General features: G+C 59.3%; 5 protein-coding genes across 5 annotated transcripts; 3 read left to right on the forward strand and 2 right to left on the reverse strand.

The window, feature by feature from the left end:
- Window positions 1-74: 74 nt before the first annotated feature.
- Window positions 75-5,021, forward strand: PSEUBRA_005924 (RecF/RecN/SMC, N-terminal; the record flags this gene model as incomplete). Its single annotated transcript, XM_016439298.1, has 1 exon — window positions 75-5,021. One exon carries the CDS (start codon window positions 75-77, stop codon window positions 5,019-5,021), a length of 4,947 nt encoding a protein of 1,648 aa, XP_016290095.1.
- A 402-nt stretch (window positions 5,022-5,423) lies between these two features.
- Window positions 5,424-6,851, reverse strand: PSEUBRA_005925 (NAD(P)-binding domain protein; the record flags this gene model as incomplete). Its single annotated transcript, XM_016439304.1, has 1 exon — window positions 5,424-6,851. One exon carries the CDS (start codon window positions 6,849-6,851, stop codon window positions 5,424-5,426), a length of 1,428 nt encoding a protein of 475 aa, XP_016290096.1.
- A 408-nt stretch (window positions 6,852-7,259) lies between these two features.
- PSEUBRA_005926 (Protein kinase domain protein) lies at window positions 7,260-9,200 on the forward strand (the record flags this gene model as incomplete). Its single annotated transcript, XM_016439291.1, has 1 exon — window positions 7,260-9,200. The coding sequence occupies one exon, from the start codon at window positions 7,260-7,262 to the stop codon at window positions 9,198-9,200; it is 1,941 nt and encodes a 646-aa protein (XP_016290097.1).
- Window positions 9,201-10,774: 1,574 nt separating this feature from the next.
- PSEUBRA_005927 (Short-chain dehydrogenase/reductase SDR) lies at window positions 10,775-12,013 on the forward strand (the record flags this gene model as incomplete). The annotated part of the gene is made up of 1 exon (XM_016439287.1): window positions 10,775-12,013. One exon carries the CDS (start codon window positions 10,775-10,777, stop codon window positions 12,011-12,013), a length of 1,239 nt encoding a protein of 412 aa, XP_016290098.1.
- Window positions 12,014-12,226: 213 nt separating this feature from the next.
- On the reverse strand, window positions 12,227-16,258 carry PSEUBRA_005928 (WD40/YVTN repeat-like-containing domain protein; the record flags this gene model as incomplete). Its single annotated transcript, XM_016439321.2, has 1 exon — window positions 12,227-16,258. The coding sequence occupies one exon, from the start codon at window positions 16,256-16,258 to the stop codon at window positions 12,227-12,229; it is 4,032 nt and encodes a 1,343-aa protein (XP_016290099.2).
- Window positions 16,259-17,063: the final 805 nt, after the last annotated feature.

The following is a 17,063-nucleotide window of genomic DNA, read 5'->3' on the forward strand; positions in this document are numbered from 1 at the left end:
CTTCGGCTCGAGCTTCTCCCTTCATCCGGAACACCAACCACATCGAGCGCCCATCTCACACTTACAGCGTCAACATGCCGCCTCGCAGAGCTGCTGCCTCCAAGGCACGCGACTCGGTCACATCCACCGGCTCATCTCGATCTTCGAGTTCTGCATCGCCTTCAGAGCAGGTGTCGACGCGGCTCTCACGCTCTTCCGCCGCAACCAAAGCTAAACCATCCACAGCCGCATCTTCGAGGTCACGAAGACGCATTCAGGAGTCAGAGGATGAGAAAGAAAGCGAGGAGGAAGAAGAGGAAGATGACGAGGATGAGGACGACGAAGACGACGATGAAGAGCTCGATACTCCAGTAAAGCCTGTCTCGAAGTCCAGGTCGTCCAAGTCAGCCGCCAAGCCAACATCACGCGCATCAGCAGCACGCACCAAGGCGCCCGCTGCTGCCAAGAAAGTCACACCGCCTCCGATCAAGACGTCTAAATCGCGCGCGAAGCGCGTGGTGGAGAGCGAGGACGAGGAGGAAGAAGAGGACGAAGACGCTGTTGACGAATCGCTGAGTCTTGCTCGAGATGACGACGAGGAAGACGAGGAGGATGAGGTGATTCAGTCACCTACAGCTCGTCGAGGCGTCAAAGCTGCAAAGCCAGCCACCGCAGCCAAGGCGAAGGCTCTGCCTGTCAAGAAAGAAGAGGAAGCAGACGAATCGGATGCATCGGATGTCTCCTTCAAGGAAGCTCGTTCCGTCACTCCCGAGCCCGCCACCGCCTCGTCGCAAGATGTTCCGCAGACGCCATCGTCCAGCCTGCTCAAGCAGATCGCCACCCCGGCCAAGCCTGCTGCTCCCGCCGGTCCCCTCAAGCGTCTCGTCATCCACAAGATGGTCCTCAACGACTTCAAGTCGTACGCCGGTCGTCAGGAGATCGGCCCCTTCCACAAGTCCTTTTCCAGTGTCGTTGGCCCGAACGGAAGCGGTAAGAGTAACGTCATCGACTCGCTCCTCTTTGTCTTCGGTTGGAGGGCCACCAAGATGCGTCAGGGCAAGCTCAGCGAACTCATTCACAACTCGGCTGGCAAGGAGAATCTCCCTCAGTGCAGTGTCGAGGTCTGGTTCCGCGAGATCATCGATCTGCCAGGAGATGGGTTCAAGGTGGTCCCCGGCAGCAAGCTCATCGTCTCGCGTACCGCCTACCGCAACAACACTTCTCAGTACTTCATCAACGCCCGCAAGTCCACTTTCACCGAGTGCACCACTCTCCTCAAGGCAAAGGGTATTGATCTCGACCACAAGCGTTTCCTCATCCTGCAGGGTGAAGTCGAGTCTATTGCTCAGATGCCTCCCCGCGCCAAGAACGAGCACGAGGAGGGTCTGCTCGAGTATCTCGAAGACATTATTGGCACCAGCTGCTTCAAGACGCCCATCGAGGAGCAAGCCAAGCTCGTCGACGAAGCAAACGAGAAGAGGGCCGAGAAGCTCGGTCGACTCAAGATCGTCCAGAAGGAGAAGGATGCACTGGAAGCAAAGAAGCGCGAAGCAGAGAGGTTTTTGAAAGCGCAGAACGAGCTCACTCGACGTCAATCGGCGCTCTGGCAGCTCTACAGTCTCGAGGCAAAGGACAACATCAAGGTCGCCACCGATGCGATCGAGAAGTTCAAGGCGCGTCTCGCTCAAGAGGTCGAAAAGTACTCTGGCTCCAAGACCGAGATCGAAGAACTCGAATCTGGCTACAAAGCCCTCGTCAAGGAGTTTGAGAGCATTTCGCGCGGCAGCGAGAAGATCGTCAAGGAGCTAGCGAAGTATGAAAAGGAGGATGTCCAGCTGCAAGAGAAGCGCAAGCATCTCGAGACCAAGAGGAAGAAGCTCGCAAAGTCGATCGCCGATGACCGTCACGCTGCGTCAGAGGCGAAAAACACAGCATTCGACTCGGCTCACAAGATCGAGAAGGAGGAAGCCGAGCTGCGCAAGCTCGAAGGGACCCTCGAACGCGAAGAGTCTCAGCTCGAAAAGATCCGCGACTCGCTCAAGGGCAAGACCGAGAAGTTCAGCCGCGCCGTCGAACAGAAGCAGCGTGAGCTCCAACCCTGGACTGCCAAGATCAGCGACAAGGTGGCTGCCAAGAATGTCGCCCAAGAGGAGCGCGACCTGCTCGCCAGCCGCGGAGCTCAGGTCGAGGCTAGCATCGCTGAGGCCAAGGAGTCGCTTCGCAATCTCGAGCTCGATAACGAGACCAAGCACGATGAGGTCGAGAGTCTCAACCAGGAGCGTCGCGACCTCGACAAGAAGATCGCCTCCGGTCAGAAACAGCTCGACGACATGAAGCAGCAAGAGGCTGTTCTCCGCAACAAGGTGGTCTCGGCGCGGTCCAAAGCCGAAGAGGCGCGAGCCACCGTCAGCGCCAGTCGATCGCGTGGTGATGTGCTCTCCAGCCTGACTCGTCAAGCCGAGCTCGGCATGATCAAAGGCTTCCACGGCCGTCTCGGCAATCTCGGTGTCATCGACGACAAGTACGACGTCGCCGTCAGCACGGCTTGTCCCGGTCTCAACAACATCGTCGTGGACACGGTCGATTGCGGTCAAGCCTGCATAGAGCATCTCCGCAAGAACAACCTCGGACGCGCCAACTTCGTGGTTCTCAACAGCATTGGCATCAACGCTGCTATGCTCGCACCCATTGAGACGCCAGAAAACGCTCCACGCCTCTTTGATCTCGTCAAGCCGAGGGAAGCTCGCTTTGCGGGCGCCTTCTACCATCAGCTGCGTGACACGCTCGTCGCCAAGGATTTGACGCAGGCCAACCGCATCGCTTACGGTGCCAAGCGCTGGCGTGTTGTGACGCTCGATGGCAAGATGATCGAGAAGAGCGGTGCCATGTCCGGTGGTGGCGACAAGCTCGTCAGCGGTGCCATGAGCTCCAAGTTCGCCGCCGACGAGGTCTCGCCCGAGCAGCTCAAGCGTCTCGAGCGTGATCGCGATGCGCTGGAGGAGTCCTTGAAAGGCCACATCTCGTCGTTGAAGACGGTCGAGTCTCTGGTCGAAGGCCACCGCGCCCGTGCACCGCAGATCGAGGTCGCACTCGACAAGATCCGCATGGACCTCGAAAGCGGCGAGCAGCGCGTCACCGAGGCCAAGAGGCGTGTTGCCGAGCTCAAAGCGGAGAGCAAACCCGATGCCAATGATGCCTCGCGTATTGCTGAGCTCGACGGTCAGATTGCGTCTCTCGAAAAGGAGATCAGCAAGCTCACCGAAAAGAGCAAAGCCATCGAAAGCGACATCGAGAGCTTGCAGGAGCAGATCTTGGAGGCGGGTGGTGTCGAGCTCCGAACGCAAAACAGCAAGGTCGACAGCATCAAGGAGAAGATCGAACTCTCGTCCGAGCTCACCACCAAAGCCGAGGTGACCAAGTCCAAGGCCGAAAAGGACGTTCTCAAGTTGCAAAAGTCACTCCAGAAGAACGAGGAGCAGCTTGAAGGGCTTGACGAGGAGCTCGAGCAGCTCCGTGACCAGATCGCTTGCAACACACAGGCCGCCGAAAGCGTGCGCTCCAAGGTCGAAGAGGCTCAGCACCTCATGGACACCAAGGCCGAGGAGCGAGACGAGATCAAGTCGCAACTCGACGAATGTTCCGAATCCGCCAACGCCTTCCGTGCGCTCGAGATGGAGATCAAGCAGAACCTCGAGGACAACGAGCGCTTCCGAAGCGAGCACGAGAAGCAACTCAAGCACCTGCACGAGAAGCTGTCCGCCTTGTCGCTGCACCACATCGACGAGGACGATGAGAGCGAAGACGAAGCCGACGATGCTGAAGCCAACGACGAGGAAGGCGATCAGGGTCGCAAGTCGTCCAAGCGCTCAAAGCAGTCCAAGAAGCGATCGTCGGGCAACGCGGACGATATCGCAGAGGAGGACGAGGACGAGGACGACGATAGCTCGGCCAACGAGCTGTTCGAGTACCCCGAGGACGAGCTGCGCGCCATGAACAAGAATTCGCTCAAGGGTGCCATCACCGCCTACGAGGAGGAAGTCGCCAATGGCTCGGCCAACATGTCGGTGCTTGCGGAGTACCGCAAACGTGAAGGCGAATTCCTCGCTCGAGCCAAGGATCTCGAGGCCACGACCCAGGAGCGGGACGCAGCCAAGCAGCGATACGACGACCTCCGCAAGCAGCGTCTGGAGAACTTCATGGCGGGCTTCAGCGTCATCTCGTCCAAGCTCAAGGAGATGTATCAGACCATCACGCTCGGAGGCAATGCCGAGCTTGAGCTGGTCGACTCGCTGGATCCGTTCGCCGAAGGTATCCTCTTCTCGGTCATGCCGCCCAAGAAGTCGTGGAAGAACATCTCCAACTTGTCCGGAGGTGAGAAGACGCTTTCGTCGCTGGCGCTCGTGTTTGCCCTCCACGCCTACAAGCCGACGCCCGTCTACGTGATGGACGAGATCGACGCCGCGCTGGACTTCCGCAACGTCTCGATCGTGGCCAACTTGATCAAGGAGCGCACCAAGGGCGGTCAGTTCATCATCATCTCGCTGCGCAACAACATGTTCGAGCTGTCGTCGCGCTTGATCGGTGTCTACAAGACGGCCAACTGCACCAAGTCGTTGACGATCGACAACACCGACCTGCTGGCTCCTCCGCCTGCACCTGCAGCGCCCATTCACTCTCGACCCAGCATCGCGACGATCCCCGGATCTCCCGCAGCTACACCGATGCACCGCTCGTCGCAATCGCAGATGGTAGCAGCCACACCTCGCCCCGCCCACCACACCATGCTTCCGCCCAAAACGCCCTCCGTCAACCCAGGCTCCTCGCTCAACCTGCAGGCCCTCATGACACCAGCCATCGGCAAAACACCTTCGTCGGTCCTGCAGCGCTCGAGGATGCACAACTCGTTCGCCTCGACCCAGACGCTCGCTGACAAGGCGAAGGGGATCAAAGGTCCAGCACTGGGAGTCGCGAGCAAGAGGAGCGTCTCACAGAGCCTGTTGGCTACGCCTACGCCGGCGAACGTGAATGGTCTTCAGCGATGATGTATCCGTGTTGATGTGTAATTGTACTGGATATGGATATGATTGAAGATCTGCGCTGCCTGTGCGTCGGACACAGAGATGGTGAGGTTGAGGGCCGCTTGACCCTGCCACCGAGCGAGTTGATGCGTGGCAAACGATCCAGGACGCTCGCTCTGCCTGTGTGCGATCGCGATTGAGGTGAGGCTCACTCCTCCGGCAGCTTGGTGCACCGAGCGCTGGGCGTTATTTCTGACTTCCACACGGTCGTCACGCCAACAGCTGCTTGAAATCACGCCCCAGTGCCTTCCTCTTTCTCCCACGGCTTTCCGAACGATGGTCACACCTCAGGCGGCTTCTTGCTGCGCCGGAGCACAATCACAAACGATCGTCTTTGCCCACATAAGACTGACTTCCAGACGAGGCTCACACCTTCGGCCGCTTGATACTCCCACCGAGCGCCTTGATCCGTCGCTCGACCTCCATCTCCTCCCCCTTCCACAGCTCAGCCCAGGCATCCTGCTTCTCCCCTCGCTTTCCGAACCTCACCGGCAGCTGGGGACGAACGATCCTTCCCTCGCGATACATCTCTGCTGGAATCACCGGGTCTTGCCACCCTCTCGTCTCTCTCTCCTTCCCCTTCCCCTGCGGTGGCGACAAACTCTCCAGGATGCGCGCATATCGCATCGAAAGCGGCTCGAGTTTGCGCGTTGTACCCCACACGACGCTGTTGGCAGCCGTAGCCGGCGACTTGGCTAACAACCATACCACCGGCCATAGCAGCAACAATACCATCCATCGCAAAAAGCCTCGTATCCGCGCGATGAAGCTGGAGCTGGAGGAGCGGGGGAAGAACGTATCGATGAGATCGGTGCGTTCGAACCCCGGGCAGACGTTGACGATGCTGATGTTCGAGTGCTGTCGCATCTGACGTTGGGCTTCGTCCTTGATGTCGCCCGAGTGTGTGAAGGTAGTGGAAGAGGTGGACTCGGGATCGATACCGGCGAGCTTGGTGCGCGGGCGCGGATCCGCTTCGGCTAGCAGATCGAGTCGACGTTGCAGTTCGAGTGTCAGGGCGTACCAGCGGAGGGAGGCGGCGCCGAGGAGAGCGGAGAAGGAGGTTTCTGAGAGAGTCTGCAGCTGTCCTTTTGGCCCTTTGCCCTTCGTCGTAGCAGTCTGTGTCGCAAGGAGATCAAAGTGGCCCAACCCGGCAGCGTAGAACGGCGACATGACGCTGACCAGCCTCACCTCCCGATCCCTCGGCTGGACGAGCAAGCTGCTGAGCAACGAGTTGACCAGATGAAACCTCGCCAGCACGTGCAGCTGATACACCTCCTCTCTCCTCCCTTTCGTTGACTCGGCCAATCGGACGCGTTGCAACTCCTCCCGCCCCGGCGGCAGAAACAACAGACCGTCCAACCGCCGCACGCCCTCCTTCTGCCCCTTATCCCCGGCATTCCAGAGCGCCGCAAACGCACTGATACTCTCCAAATCGCCCAAGTCGCACTGTTCCGCATAGACCGGTTCGGACTGCGTCGAGTCGCGAATCAGGTGGATCATCTGGAGCACCTCCGGCGCGCTGATGTCGGGAGTGAGCGCGATGAGTTGCGCCCCGCGATGCGCGAGCGAGGAAAGAGTGACCACGCCCAGCGGGGTGAATGCCCCAGAGGCAATGAGGATGATCCGCCCGTGAAGGTCGGTGAAGCTATCCGAGGTGGTGGGTGGTTCGAGAAGCGAGGGACCACGCGACCAGGTTTTGAGCATCGAGATCGAGATGCATGCTGCGGCGAGGGAGGCCCAGTATTCGGTGGGTATGGCGGCGGAGACGGTCGAGGCGAGGATGTGGACCGGCATCGTAACGGCCACCTCTCGAATTGGCGTCGATGTATGTGGATAGCAAGGTGTCGGATCGGAAGAAGCTGTGCAACGCCCGCTGTCCAACTCGGCGACTTTTTTGGACAACTCCACCGTCCGTCTTCCGGAAAACGAAGAAGGGGACGAGGTTGTTGGACCCTGAACCGCGGGCCTTTCCATCGTACCCACTGATCAACACCAACCATCTCGAACAAACTCCACCAGTACATAGCAGCAGGAAGATGCTTACACAGAACATGGCGTATCGATGATCACGGTCTCTCGTCGCACCGGACGAGCGAATGCGTCAAGACAAACCCCAGGACCAGTCCGCGCGCCTCAACGACAACAACAAGCATCATGAATACACAAGACGCCCTCGCCTCAACCTCCCGCACAGCTTCCACCATGTCGGAACTAGTCCGACCTTCCGGCTACTTCTACGACGACACGGACGACCCTTTCGCCGGCGCGTTCTGGTCGCAATTCCAAGATCCGCACGACCTAGCTGCGCGGCATGTACCCACCGACTCGTCGCCAGCCGCGGCGATGAAGGCGTACCGCGAATACAGGGATCGCGTGCGCAAGCCCGTGCTCGCGACCTATACCATCTTGGGGTTCCTGAGCTCGGGAACGTATGGTAGGGTGTACAAGGCGAGATTGAGGAACGCGCCTGGGACTGCCTCTGGGAGCGGGAATGTGGGGGCGAATGGTGCTGCTGTTGCCTCAGGGTCGGGGACAGGAGCGGCGAGCGGATCGACAACAGCAGTCAAAAAGAGAGGTGGGCTGCTGCAACAGCATCAGATGCTCGATTCGCCGAGTGCTGCGAGCTCGATGCATGCGACGCCCAAGTCGGCGCTCGACGGCAGTGCTACTGGGCATGGTACACCCATCGGCTCACCCAGTCTAACTGCCTCGCTCACCGCACCAACATCAAATCCAGCCGGTCGGACCGACAACACGCAACTCACCGGTGTCATCCCCGACAGCCAGATCTATGCGATCAAAAAGTTTAAGCCGGACACCAAGGAGACCGACGCGACCATCTACACGGGCATCTCTCAAAGCGCCATGCGCGAGATCTCGCTCAACCGCGAGCTGTCGCACGTCAACATTGTCACGCTCCATCAAGTGATGCTCGAGGACAAAGCGATTTACATGGTCTTTGAGTACGCCGAGCACGATCTTCTCCAGATCATCCACTACCACTCGACCGCCCTTCGCGCTCCCATCCCGGTAGCGGTCCTCAAGAGTCTCCTGTGGCAGCTGATCAACGGCGTCGCCTACCTGCACGCCAACTGGATCTTACATCGCGACTTGAAGCCCGCCAACATCCTCGTCACTTCCGCGGGTGTCGTCAAGATCGGCGATCTCGGTCTGGCGCGTCTCTACTCCTCGCCCCTGCAGAGCCTGTACAACGGCGATAAAGTCGTGGTGACCATCTGGTACCGTGCCCCTGAACTGCTGTTGGGCGCACGTCACTACACGACCGCGATCGACATGTGGTCCATCGGATGCATCTGGGGCGAGCTCCTGGCCCTACGACCGATGTTCAAAGGCGAAGAAGCCAAAATGGACCCCAAAACCAAAGCAGCCCCGTTTCAGACGGATCAGTTGAAACGCATCGTCGAAGTGCTCGGCACGCCCAACAAGGATCGGTGGCCATCCATCGAGAGTATGCCAGATTACAAAGGGTGGTGGCCCCACTTGCGGTTGGATAACTACGCCAAGACGCTTCCCCGATGGTACGCATCGCGACACAAAGCGGACGATGGATACGAGCTGTTCGATCGACTGCTGCAGTACGATCCGGAACAACGGCTGACCGCGACCCAGTCGTTGACGCACCCGTGGTTTGCAGAGTCACCCACTCCGACGAGCAACGCTTTTGTCAGTCTCACCAAGCCCACTGCGACCTACCCCAACCGACGCGTCATTCAGGACGATTTGGACCCGAAAATGCGCTCCAACTACCAACCACCGATCGAAACCCACCATCTGGCCAGTGCACCGCATCGACTCGCCCAACTGCTGCATCAGCAGGAGAGTCTGCGGCATCAAGCGATGCATCCTACCTCCACGGCGGTGCCTGTGGCGCCGATGGTAGGTGGACCCGCCGCACCACCCCCGCTGGCGATCCCGACGGGGGGAGCGGGCGCAGGCGCTCCGAGCACCGGCCCCACAGTGACCAATCCGGTGATCACCATCGGTAGCACCGGTGGGCCGCCCAGTGTGAGAAGCAGTGTTGCGAGCGATACCGAGACGCCGAGTGGAGGGGCAAGGGGCGAAAGGGAGAATCTGGTGGCCAAGGCGACGAGGAATCAGCAACGCAAGCGACAGCGCGTGTAAATCGCAATGAACACATCGTCTCTTTGAAGAAAGTTGAGAGGGAGCGTCGGGAGTGATTCGGGTGTGTGTGAGACGAAACAACGAAGAGAGAGAGAGAGAGAGAGCGAGAGAGCGAGAGAAAGAGCACACCTAGCTAGCGGATCAATTGGGCAATCGTCGACAAACGCATGCATATTGCTCAGTGTCACAGGTGAGGAGAGCTGCGGAAGGAAGGGTATCGTCGGGTATGCGGGTAGAATACAGTAGAGTGGAAAGGAGTGCTGCTGGAAAAGAAAGGCTGAGGGCAGCCGAACCAAGAGAGAGATTGCTTGCGAAGGGACGGGATGATGTCGACCATTACGTCGGAGCTGGCGATGCGGCGAGGTAGACGCGCAGCTAGGAGAAGGCTGAGTACAGCTTCGAACTTGCCACCGAGATCACATGGTGCCTCGGAACGAAGGCCGGTGGAATGAGAAAAATGGGCCATCACCACTCGAGCAGGGTGATGACGGTGCTGATCGCCACAATGGCGGTAAAGAAGGCGATGCCGAATGCAGTGAATGTCAGCATGGTTGGCGGATGTTGAGGTGCCAAGAGGCAGCGGCAGTAGGGTAGTAATCGATGATGATCGTGAGACAGATCGACGATGGATAGTCGCAGAAGATGAGGCCGAGATGGGAGTGAGGGGGAAGCTTCGCCACTTTCCAGATCGGTTAGGACCTTCCCGATTTATCTTAGCACAGTGTCAGATCGCGGTCAAGCTAGTCGGGTCTGGAATTCCGCGTCAAAGCCGATGGACGGATGGTGAATTTCACGCGACAGATTGAGGCCGCAGACCAGCGCAGCCGCATTCTCTCGCCTAGGACGTCATTTTTACCCCACGCCGCGCTCCCTGTTTGTCCTCCTCTCCGTCAATCGAGCCTGCTCAGATGGGCAGGTCGGCTCGTCGCTTTAGAACTGCGCTGCGCCTCATTGGACAGCGACCTACATGCGAGCCTGCATCACAGAGCTGCATGCCATTGTCGAGCCTCCCCAACACTTTGCCGTCATGCCAAGCCGGGACGAGCTGAAAGGCAAAAGATTTGTCCTCCGGTCCTCCTTCAGCAAAGACCGGATCACGCTGCTACATTGACTGTCTGACTGGTGTCGAATTCGCGAACGGAGCGACCTCCAGCCGTGACGACGCTGAGCTGTGAGGAAAGTGCGGGGTCGGATGAGATGTGTGTACACATGCACCAGGTCCGGCGCCGCACCCTCTCTCATGGCATTGACCTCATCGGCTCCCAGCCAAGTGGAATCCATCCGGGACCCTGAGCTGGCTTGCATTTCACACGAATCCGGGCTGTACCATCGTGCGCCTATGTTTGTCTTTGCGAGCATCACCCGGTCGACTGTCAACTCCGACAGGCGTGCAGCCTCTCCATCCAGGCTTTGATCCCGTCCCCACCTCTTCCATTCTGTCTCCGCTTGAGCCTACCTCTGACCAGCCCCGGCCGTATATAGATCTCAGACTTGACGTCTCACCACCACCTCCTCCTTCGCCCATCCTTGTTTCCTCAAGTCAGCCCGCGAGCAGCGCCAGCCACACCGCAAGCATGACCGCCGCAACCAAAGACTCCAAGGGCCTCACCGTCTACAAGCCGCCCTTCACCATCGACACAATCAACGCTTTTCTGAGCAAGGTTCCCTTCTCCTCGCCCTTCCTGGCCATCCTTCCTGGTCTCGCCGTCCTCTACCACAGGCGGACCAACCCTCACCTCGCAAGCTCCACCACGCTCGGCGAAGGCTTCACTCTGGTCAAAAATCTTCTCTTCTCGCAGTACAAGTTTGTCGGTGTCATCTGGATCCTTGTCTTGATCCGCACCATCAACGGCATTCTCGTCCGCTACAACCGCAATCACCGGGAGTGGGCGCGCGACCCCATCGACTATAAGAACGATGTGGTCGTCATCACCGGTGGTTCCGCCGGTATCGGCAAGGAGATCGTCCAGCTGCTGAGCCACAAGAAGAAGGCGCACATTGCTGTGCTCGACATGGCACCGCCCACCTACATTGCTGCTCCCGCTGGAGCACCCGAGATCCTCTACTACAAGACCGACGTCAGCAACCTCGAGCAGGTCTCTGAGGTGGGCAAGAAGATCCGCCAGGCGTTCGGCGGTAAGAAGGTGGGTGTGCTGATCAATTGTGCCGGTGTCGCCTCGGGCAATACCATCCTCGATTGCGATCTCGACTCGGTCGCGCGCCTGTGGCGCATCAACACGTTTGCCAACTGGGTCACGGTCAAGGAGTTCTGCCCAGACATGATTGCGCGCAATCACGGTCACGTCGTCACCGTCTCGTCGGCAGGTGCCTACTCGACGCTCCCTTCCATGTCCGAGTATGCTACCTCGAAAGCGGCTGCGCTCGCCTTCCACGAGTGTCTCGCCATCGAGATGCGCACCCGATACAACGCGCCACGCGTCCGCACCTCGCTCGTCGCCCCCACAAAGGTCCGCACCGCCCTCGGAGACGGAATGGAGGACCACGCAGACCCCTTCTTCACGCCCGTCCTCGAACCCATCCAGGTCGCCGAACAGATCGTCTGGAGTCTCGACTCGGGTCTCTCGCAGCACCTCATGCTTCCCGGCTTCGCCGTCATCCTCCCCTGGATTCGTGCCGCCCCCGACTGGTTCAGGCGCGCTCTGGCCGTCATCGACAACGGTGACAACACCGTCACCGAAAAGAGCATGTCCCGCGCCATGAAGAACGGATACGGCAAGAACTGGGAGGGCGCCGACAAGGAGCTCTACGAACGAAGGACAAAGCTCATGGCTAACCAGAAAGGTTCCAAGTGATTTCCGTCTTTGCCGCCTCGTCCCCCCGGATTGCACCTGTTTCGTCATAGATTTTGCTAATGTCAACGTTTGGTCAAGCATGCAGATGATCCGTCCGTGTCCGTTCAAGAAGGGTGTGGCATGTCATTTCGGCATTCGATCACAGTCAGCGCGATAGATGGGATGTTCCGGGATTGCGACTCGGCATATTCGATACGTATCGTGAGAAAAGCCTCAGCGCCCACCCTTCTTCTTCTTCTTCTTTGCTCCTCCTCCCGACGTACTGATCGAGATAGGCTTTGCAGCGCTGACGGCATCTATGCTGCTGAGAAGGCCGTCCTTGTCGGAGGCAACGGGTTCCGCTGCAGACGCCGATAGACTGTCAGGAGTCTGCGTTACCTTGCTTCCTTCGCAAAGCATGCCGGAGCCAGCACTGCCACTATCGCCTCCGTCCGAGTTGGATGGACTGCTATCCCTCGGGCTCGGCTGACTGGCCTTGCCTTCACTTCGATTGTCGGCCATCGTCGTCAAGCCACTGCTCTGGCTTAAGAGACTTGAGCGCGTGGAGCCACCGGAGGGCAGAGCATATACGAGCTCGCGTCGCGCCGCCCCGATCTTGTTGCTCAGATCCTGTGGTGGAGACAGGCTCGTTCGCGACTGCAAGACGGTGGCGTCGCCGGAGTCCTCCTCGAACAAGCCGAGAGTAAACTCGTCGTCCGCACTGTTGATGCCCAGATCTTCCGGAATGCCTGGCAGCTCTTCCCTTTTACTGCTCGACCCGGTGTCCGTGTCCATGACGTCGAAATGGGGAGCTATCGGAGCAGCAGGACTGCGACTTGCGTCGAGAGTGTCCCAATCGCAGTCATCCGCATCTGCGGACGGGTCCTCGGTTTCGCTGAATCGCGTCGATGGGGTCTCAGCCGAGCTCGGCTGCGAGCCTCTGGTTGGCGCCTCGTTGGCTAGCGTAGACAGCAGCGACAGGTCGGATCGCGCTGAGCCATGGTCAATTCGTCTCGCAGCTGCATGGCTTCGGTCATAGCGATCGCCTTCTGAACGGTCGTCACTTGCATCTCCGCCCAGCAGGTCGACCTCGGTGTCTCCTTCGAAAGAGACCGACGCCGCGTTCGCGCTCTTGAGATCGGCCCGCCCATCGGTCGCGTCATTGGCAGCAGCACCACCTGTGCGACGCCTTGCCATGTCGACTCCACGGCCGAGCTCCTTGCCTGCCCGATAGATGCCACCGAGACCGCTGGAGACGATACGGATCGGTATGCTACTGCCCGTCGTCCATCCCGCTGATCGGCCACGTTGTCCCTGAGGGAAGCTAGGAATGTGCGCCGAAGCGCTGCGTGGCGGTAGATGCTCGGGGTCGAACGACATCTGGTCGAGAGCACCTGCCAAGCTGTCATCGAACGAACTAGAAGGCTCAGAGGAAGAAGGCTCCCGAGACACCAAGCGGGCTGTTCTGCGGACTTGGATGGGACGCGAGCCGCGCCGCTGAATGCAGCGCAGCGATTCCTTTGTCCCCATCAATGCGGCGGACGGTTTGTTGGTGTTGCGTGTGCGTGCGTGGAAGAAAGTTTGTCGAGAGAGGAAGATTGAAGATGGCAGCATGGCTGGCGACTGGCTGTACGTCTCGATCTCGGCCTTGGCCACCGATGCTAGAGGCTTTGTGACGGGAGCCTGCGACTGACCTGCTGAGCGCGAAATGCTCGCGAGATCCTCCAGAGCGGGCACAGTGTGTCTCGTGACGGCGCCGGCTTCAGGCAAGAGCTGATCCCACAGCGCGATACGGACGCATTCGGCTTGCAAGCGCGGCGGCTGCTGGGATGGGAGGAATCCTTCACCTGCCTTGCGCATCATCTGCGAGAGACCCGACGACCGCGGCGATGTGGCTGCGACAGAACGACGACTTGAGTCGGAGCTGGAGGCGTGCCCATGCTCCATGCTGTTGCCGGCACTCGTTGCTTGCGTCTGCGTGCTCCAACAGCGGACCGCATGAAGAGTCACGCTGGCTGTGCGCGCATCGCTGGTCAGCAGCTCGAATGGAGAGCTTGCATCGTTGTCGGAACGGCGACTTCGCGGAACTGAATCGAGCAGCAAGAAGGAAGGGAAGCCGGTCTTCGTTAGCAAGATCGTACTGGGCGTTGTCGGAGCGTCTGGTCCGGGCGCGCCGGCTGGTTTGGGAAGCGTTCCCTGCTGCGAAGGCGCTGAAGGTCGCGCAGATCTTGCAAGGCTGGCGAGCGATACCCCGAGGAGCTGAAGCGCCTGTGGGTTCTTCATTTTGCCTTGGACGTGATTAGTGATAAAAGGGGCGCCACCAAACGGATTGACAGCATAGATGTGCACCGTGCCGCTGTGCGTGCCGACAGCGACCCACTGCGCGTCCGAACTCCACTCGGCGTGCACTGCGTCTGCGGTAGTGATGCCACGCATCAATTTGTAACGATGCGAGACAGGCGCGGACGACGAGGGATGCGCAGCGTTCCCGAACGAGCCCGACGCCGGCATCTCGAAAACGTGAAAGGCGTGTCCAAGCGTGTCGGCGGTGAGCAGCAGACGACCGCAGGGGCTCAAGGAGAGCAGAGCGACCGCGTTACTAAAAGGGGCGAACGTGCAGACAGCCCGCGCAGAGGCAGCCAGATCGATGACCCGCACACACGCAGCGTAGTTGGTAGACGCGCCTTGAACAGGACCGCCGCCACTGTCCGCACCTGATAGTCCAGCGGGCGGCAAACGTCTCGCTGCGTGGCCACCGTCTACGGCTGAGAGCATGGGGGAACTCGACGCCGAAGAGGTTCGACGTGAGAGGCGCGCAGCCGTGTGAGGAGCCGACTGCGAAAGCAAACTCGGTTGCGGAGGGGAGAAGGCCGCTCCGCCCGGCGGACTGCCAACTTGTGGCCAGTAAGAGCTGCCCCATTCTCCGATTGTGCGCACGCCGGTCATGACACCGCCGCGGATGCGCCGGGCAGCGTCGCCAACATGTGCCGAGGTCTCGAAGAGGTTGTCGCGCATTTCCCCGACGCGTCCAGCTGCATCTGAGTGCGTGCCTGCGAAGGAGCGCGATGGGTCATGGTAGGCTGCACTCGATGTCCTCCGTGAATCAGAGCGAACGGTGGAGATGTCCTTTGAGGGGGTGCAGGCGAAAGCGAGAAGACGATGCGAGAGGGAGATGGGAGGCGGACGCTCCGATGACGCAGCCGAGACGTCCAGGATCGGGGCGCAGACGTATTCCAAGGTGGAAGTGGAGAGCACGTGAATGGACGCAGGAGCAGCAAAGGAGAGCACGAGAAATCGCGCGTTGCACTGAGCCTGTACTTGTGGCCAGAGGATGTCTCTGCGGGTCTCGGCGTGTTCCGGTTGCCGAGGCAGAGAAGTGGCGCGATGCTGAAGATGTGCCGATGCCTGCACCTGATGAGCCGAGAGAGAATAAGCAAGCAAGCATGTCGCATTGTCGGGTTCCTGCAGCACCACAAGCAGCTGCGGATCAGTGCAGTCGACAGCAGGAGGCCGAACCACAGCAGTCAAAAGCTTGGAGCTTGCATTAGAAGACGAGGCAGGACGGTCGAGCAAGGCATCTGCCGCATTGGGGAGCGAGAGCAGCTCGGTGATGTTGCGATCTTGAACGAGAAGCGCTTGAAGGGTGCCGTCATCAAAATAGGAGATTAAAAGTGGTGCAAACCTGAGTGGGCGAGATGTCAGGGGAATGCGGTCCCAGCGTGACCAAAGGATGTGAGGCCGTGGCTGGTCGACCTGATGTGCCGAGCGAAGGGCAGCCTCGATGCTGTTTGGATCAGGACCAGTGCCTGCATTGTGAAAGGCGTCATAGATGGGAGAGACGGAGCCATCGGTGCGAAGAGCGCTCGTCTGGTCGGCGGCGGGAATGGCTTGAGGCGAAGCAGGATTGTTGGAGTGAGCCGCGATGAGATTCGAGATGCCGCGATTTGCCTGCTGCGAGAGGGAAGAGATGGTGGAAGTGACCGTCTCGATGGTCGATACTGGCTTGAGTGCGGATGCTACAAAGGATCGAGGCGCCAAAGCAGCTGAAGCGGAAGCCGAACCACCTGCGCGTGCATCTTGGTGGACAGCTTCGGAGGCAGCAGGTGCAGATTCGATCGAGCGAACACCCTGCTTGGAATCAGCAGGGGCGATCGGAGGCGAGCTTGAGACCGAGCTTGCGTTCACCGAGGGCGAGGAGGCAGAATCAACGTTTTTCTTCTTTGGTTTTGTCGAGGAGGCATTGGAATCGTGAGAGCGAGGGCTCATGGGTAAACAGCTCTGTGCGAGCCCGAAAGGAGGGAGCCAGAGAAACGAAGAAGGGCAAGATCACTGAAGCTGCTAGCTCGCAGGAGAAGAGCCGATGTGGACGATGATTGGCCGTTTGCAGCGAGGGGATGTGAGTGCGGACAGAAGGTTAGAAGCTCCTAGGAGTTGGCGCGCGCGTTTGTGAGGCCGAGATAAGAGGAACAAGGTATCGACGTGTCAAGAGAGATGACTACCCGAGACGAAACCGGAGGAGCGATTAAAGTGTACAGATGGAGCGTTACGCGGGAGATTGAGGGGCTGGATCGACGTGATGGATGGACAAAGAGCGTGTTTGTGACTGTGATTTCCGTGGTGTGACGTGACGTTTTCTGTGGATTGGATAGCTTGAGGTTGGACGAGGTTGCTTCAGTGGTGGTGGTGGTGGTGGTGATGGTGACGAGTGTGGATGGCCGAAGAGTCTGGAAGGAGGAGTAGCGGCGGATGACTCGTCGGGTCGGATGGCTGAGCTGCACAGAGATAGCACAGCATGCAGTGGGAGTGTGTGCGACAGGGTCCACAGACACCGACTCAGCACAGCACAGCACAGCGCCCACGCACGCACGCACAAGCTGACGCGACGGTGCGTTTATCGCATGCACGCACTCACAAGCGGGCTGCGTCAGACCCTGAACTTGCTTTACAGCAGATCGGTTGCTCACCGTGGCACGGACGCAATCACATTGACTCAGCCAGACCAAACCCTGTTCCTTGACAACAGGAAAGCCAATAGAAATGGAGACCGAGCGCATTGCCACCTCCTTCCATC

Source organism: Kalmanozyma brasiliensis (assembly GCF_000497045.1).
Source record: "Kalmanozyma brasiliensis GHG001 unplaced genomic scaffold PSEUBRA_SCAF7, whole genome shotgun sequence".
In the NCBI taxonomy this organism is placed as follows: domain Eukaryota; kingdom Fungi; phylum Basidiomycota; class Ustilaginomycetes; order Ustilaginales; genus Kalmanozyma; species Kalmanozyma brasiliensis.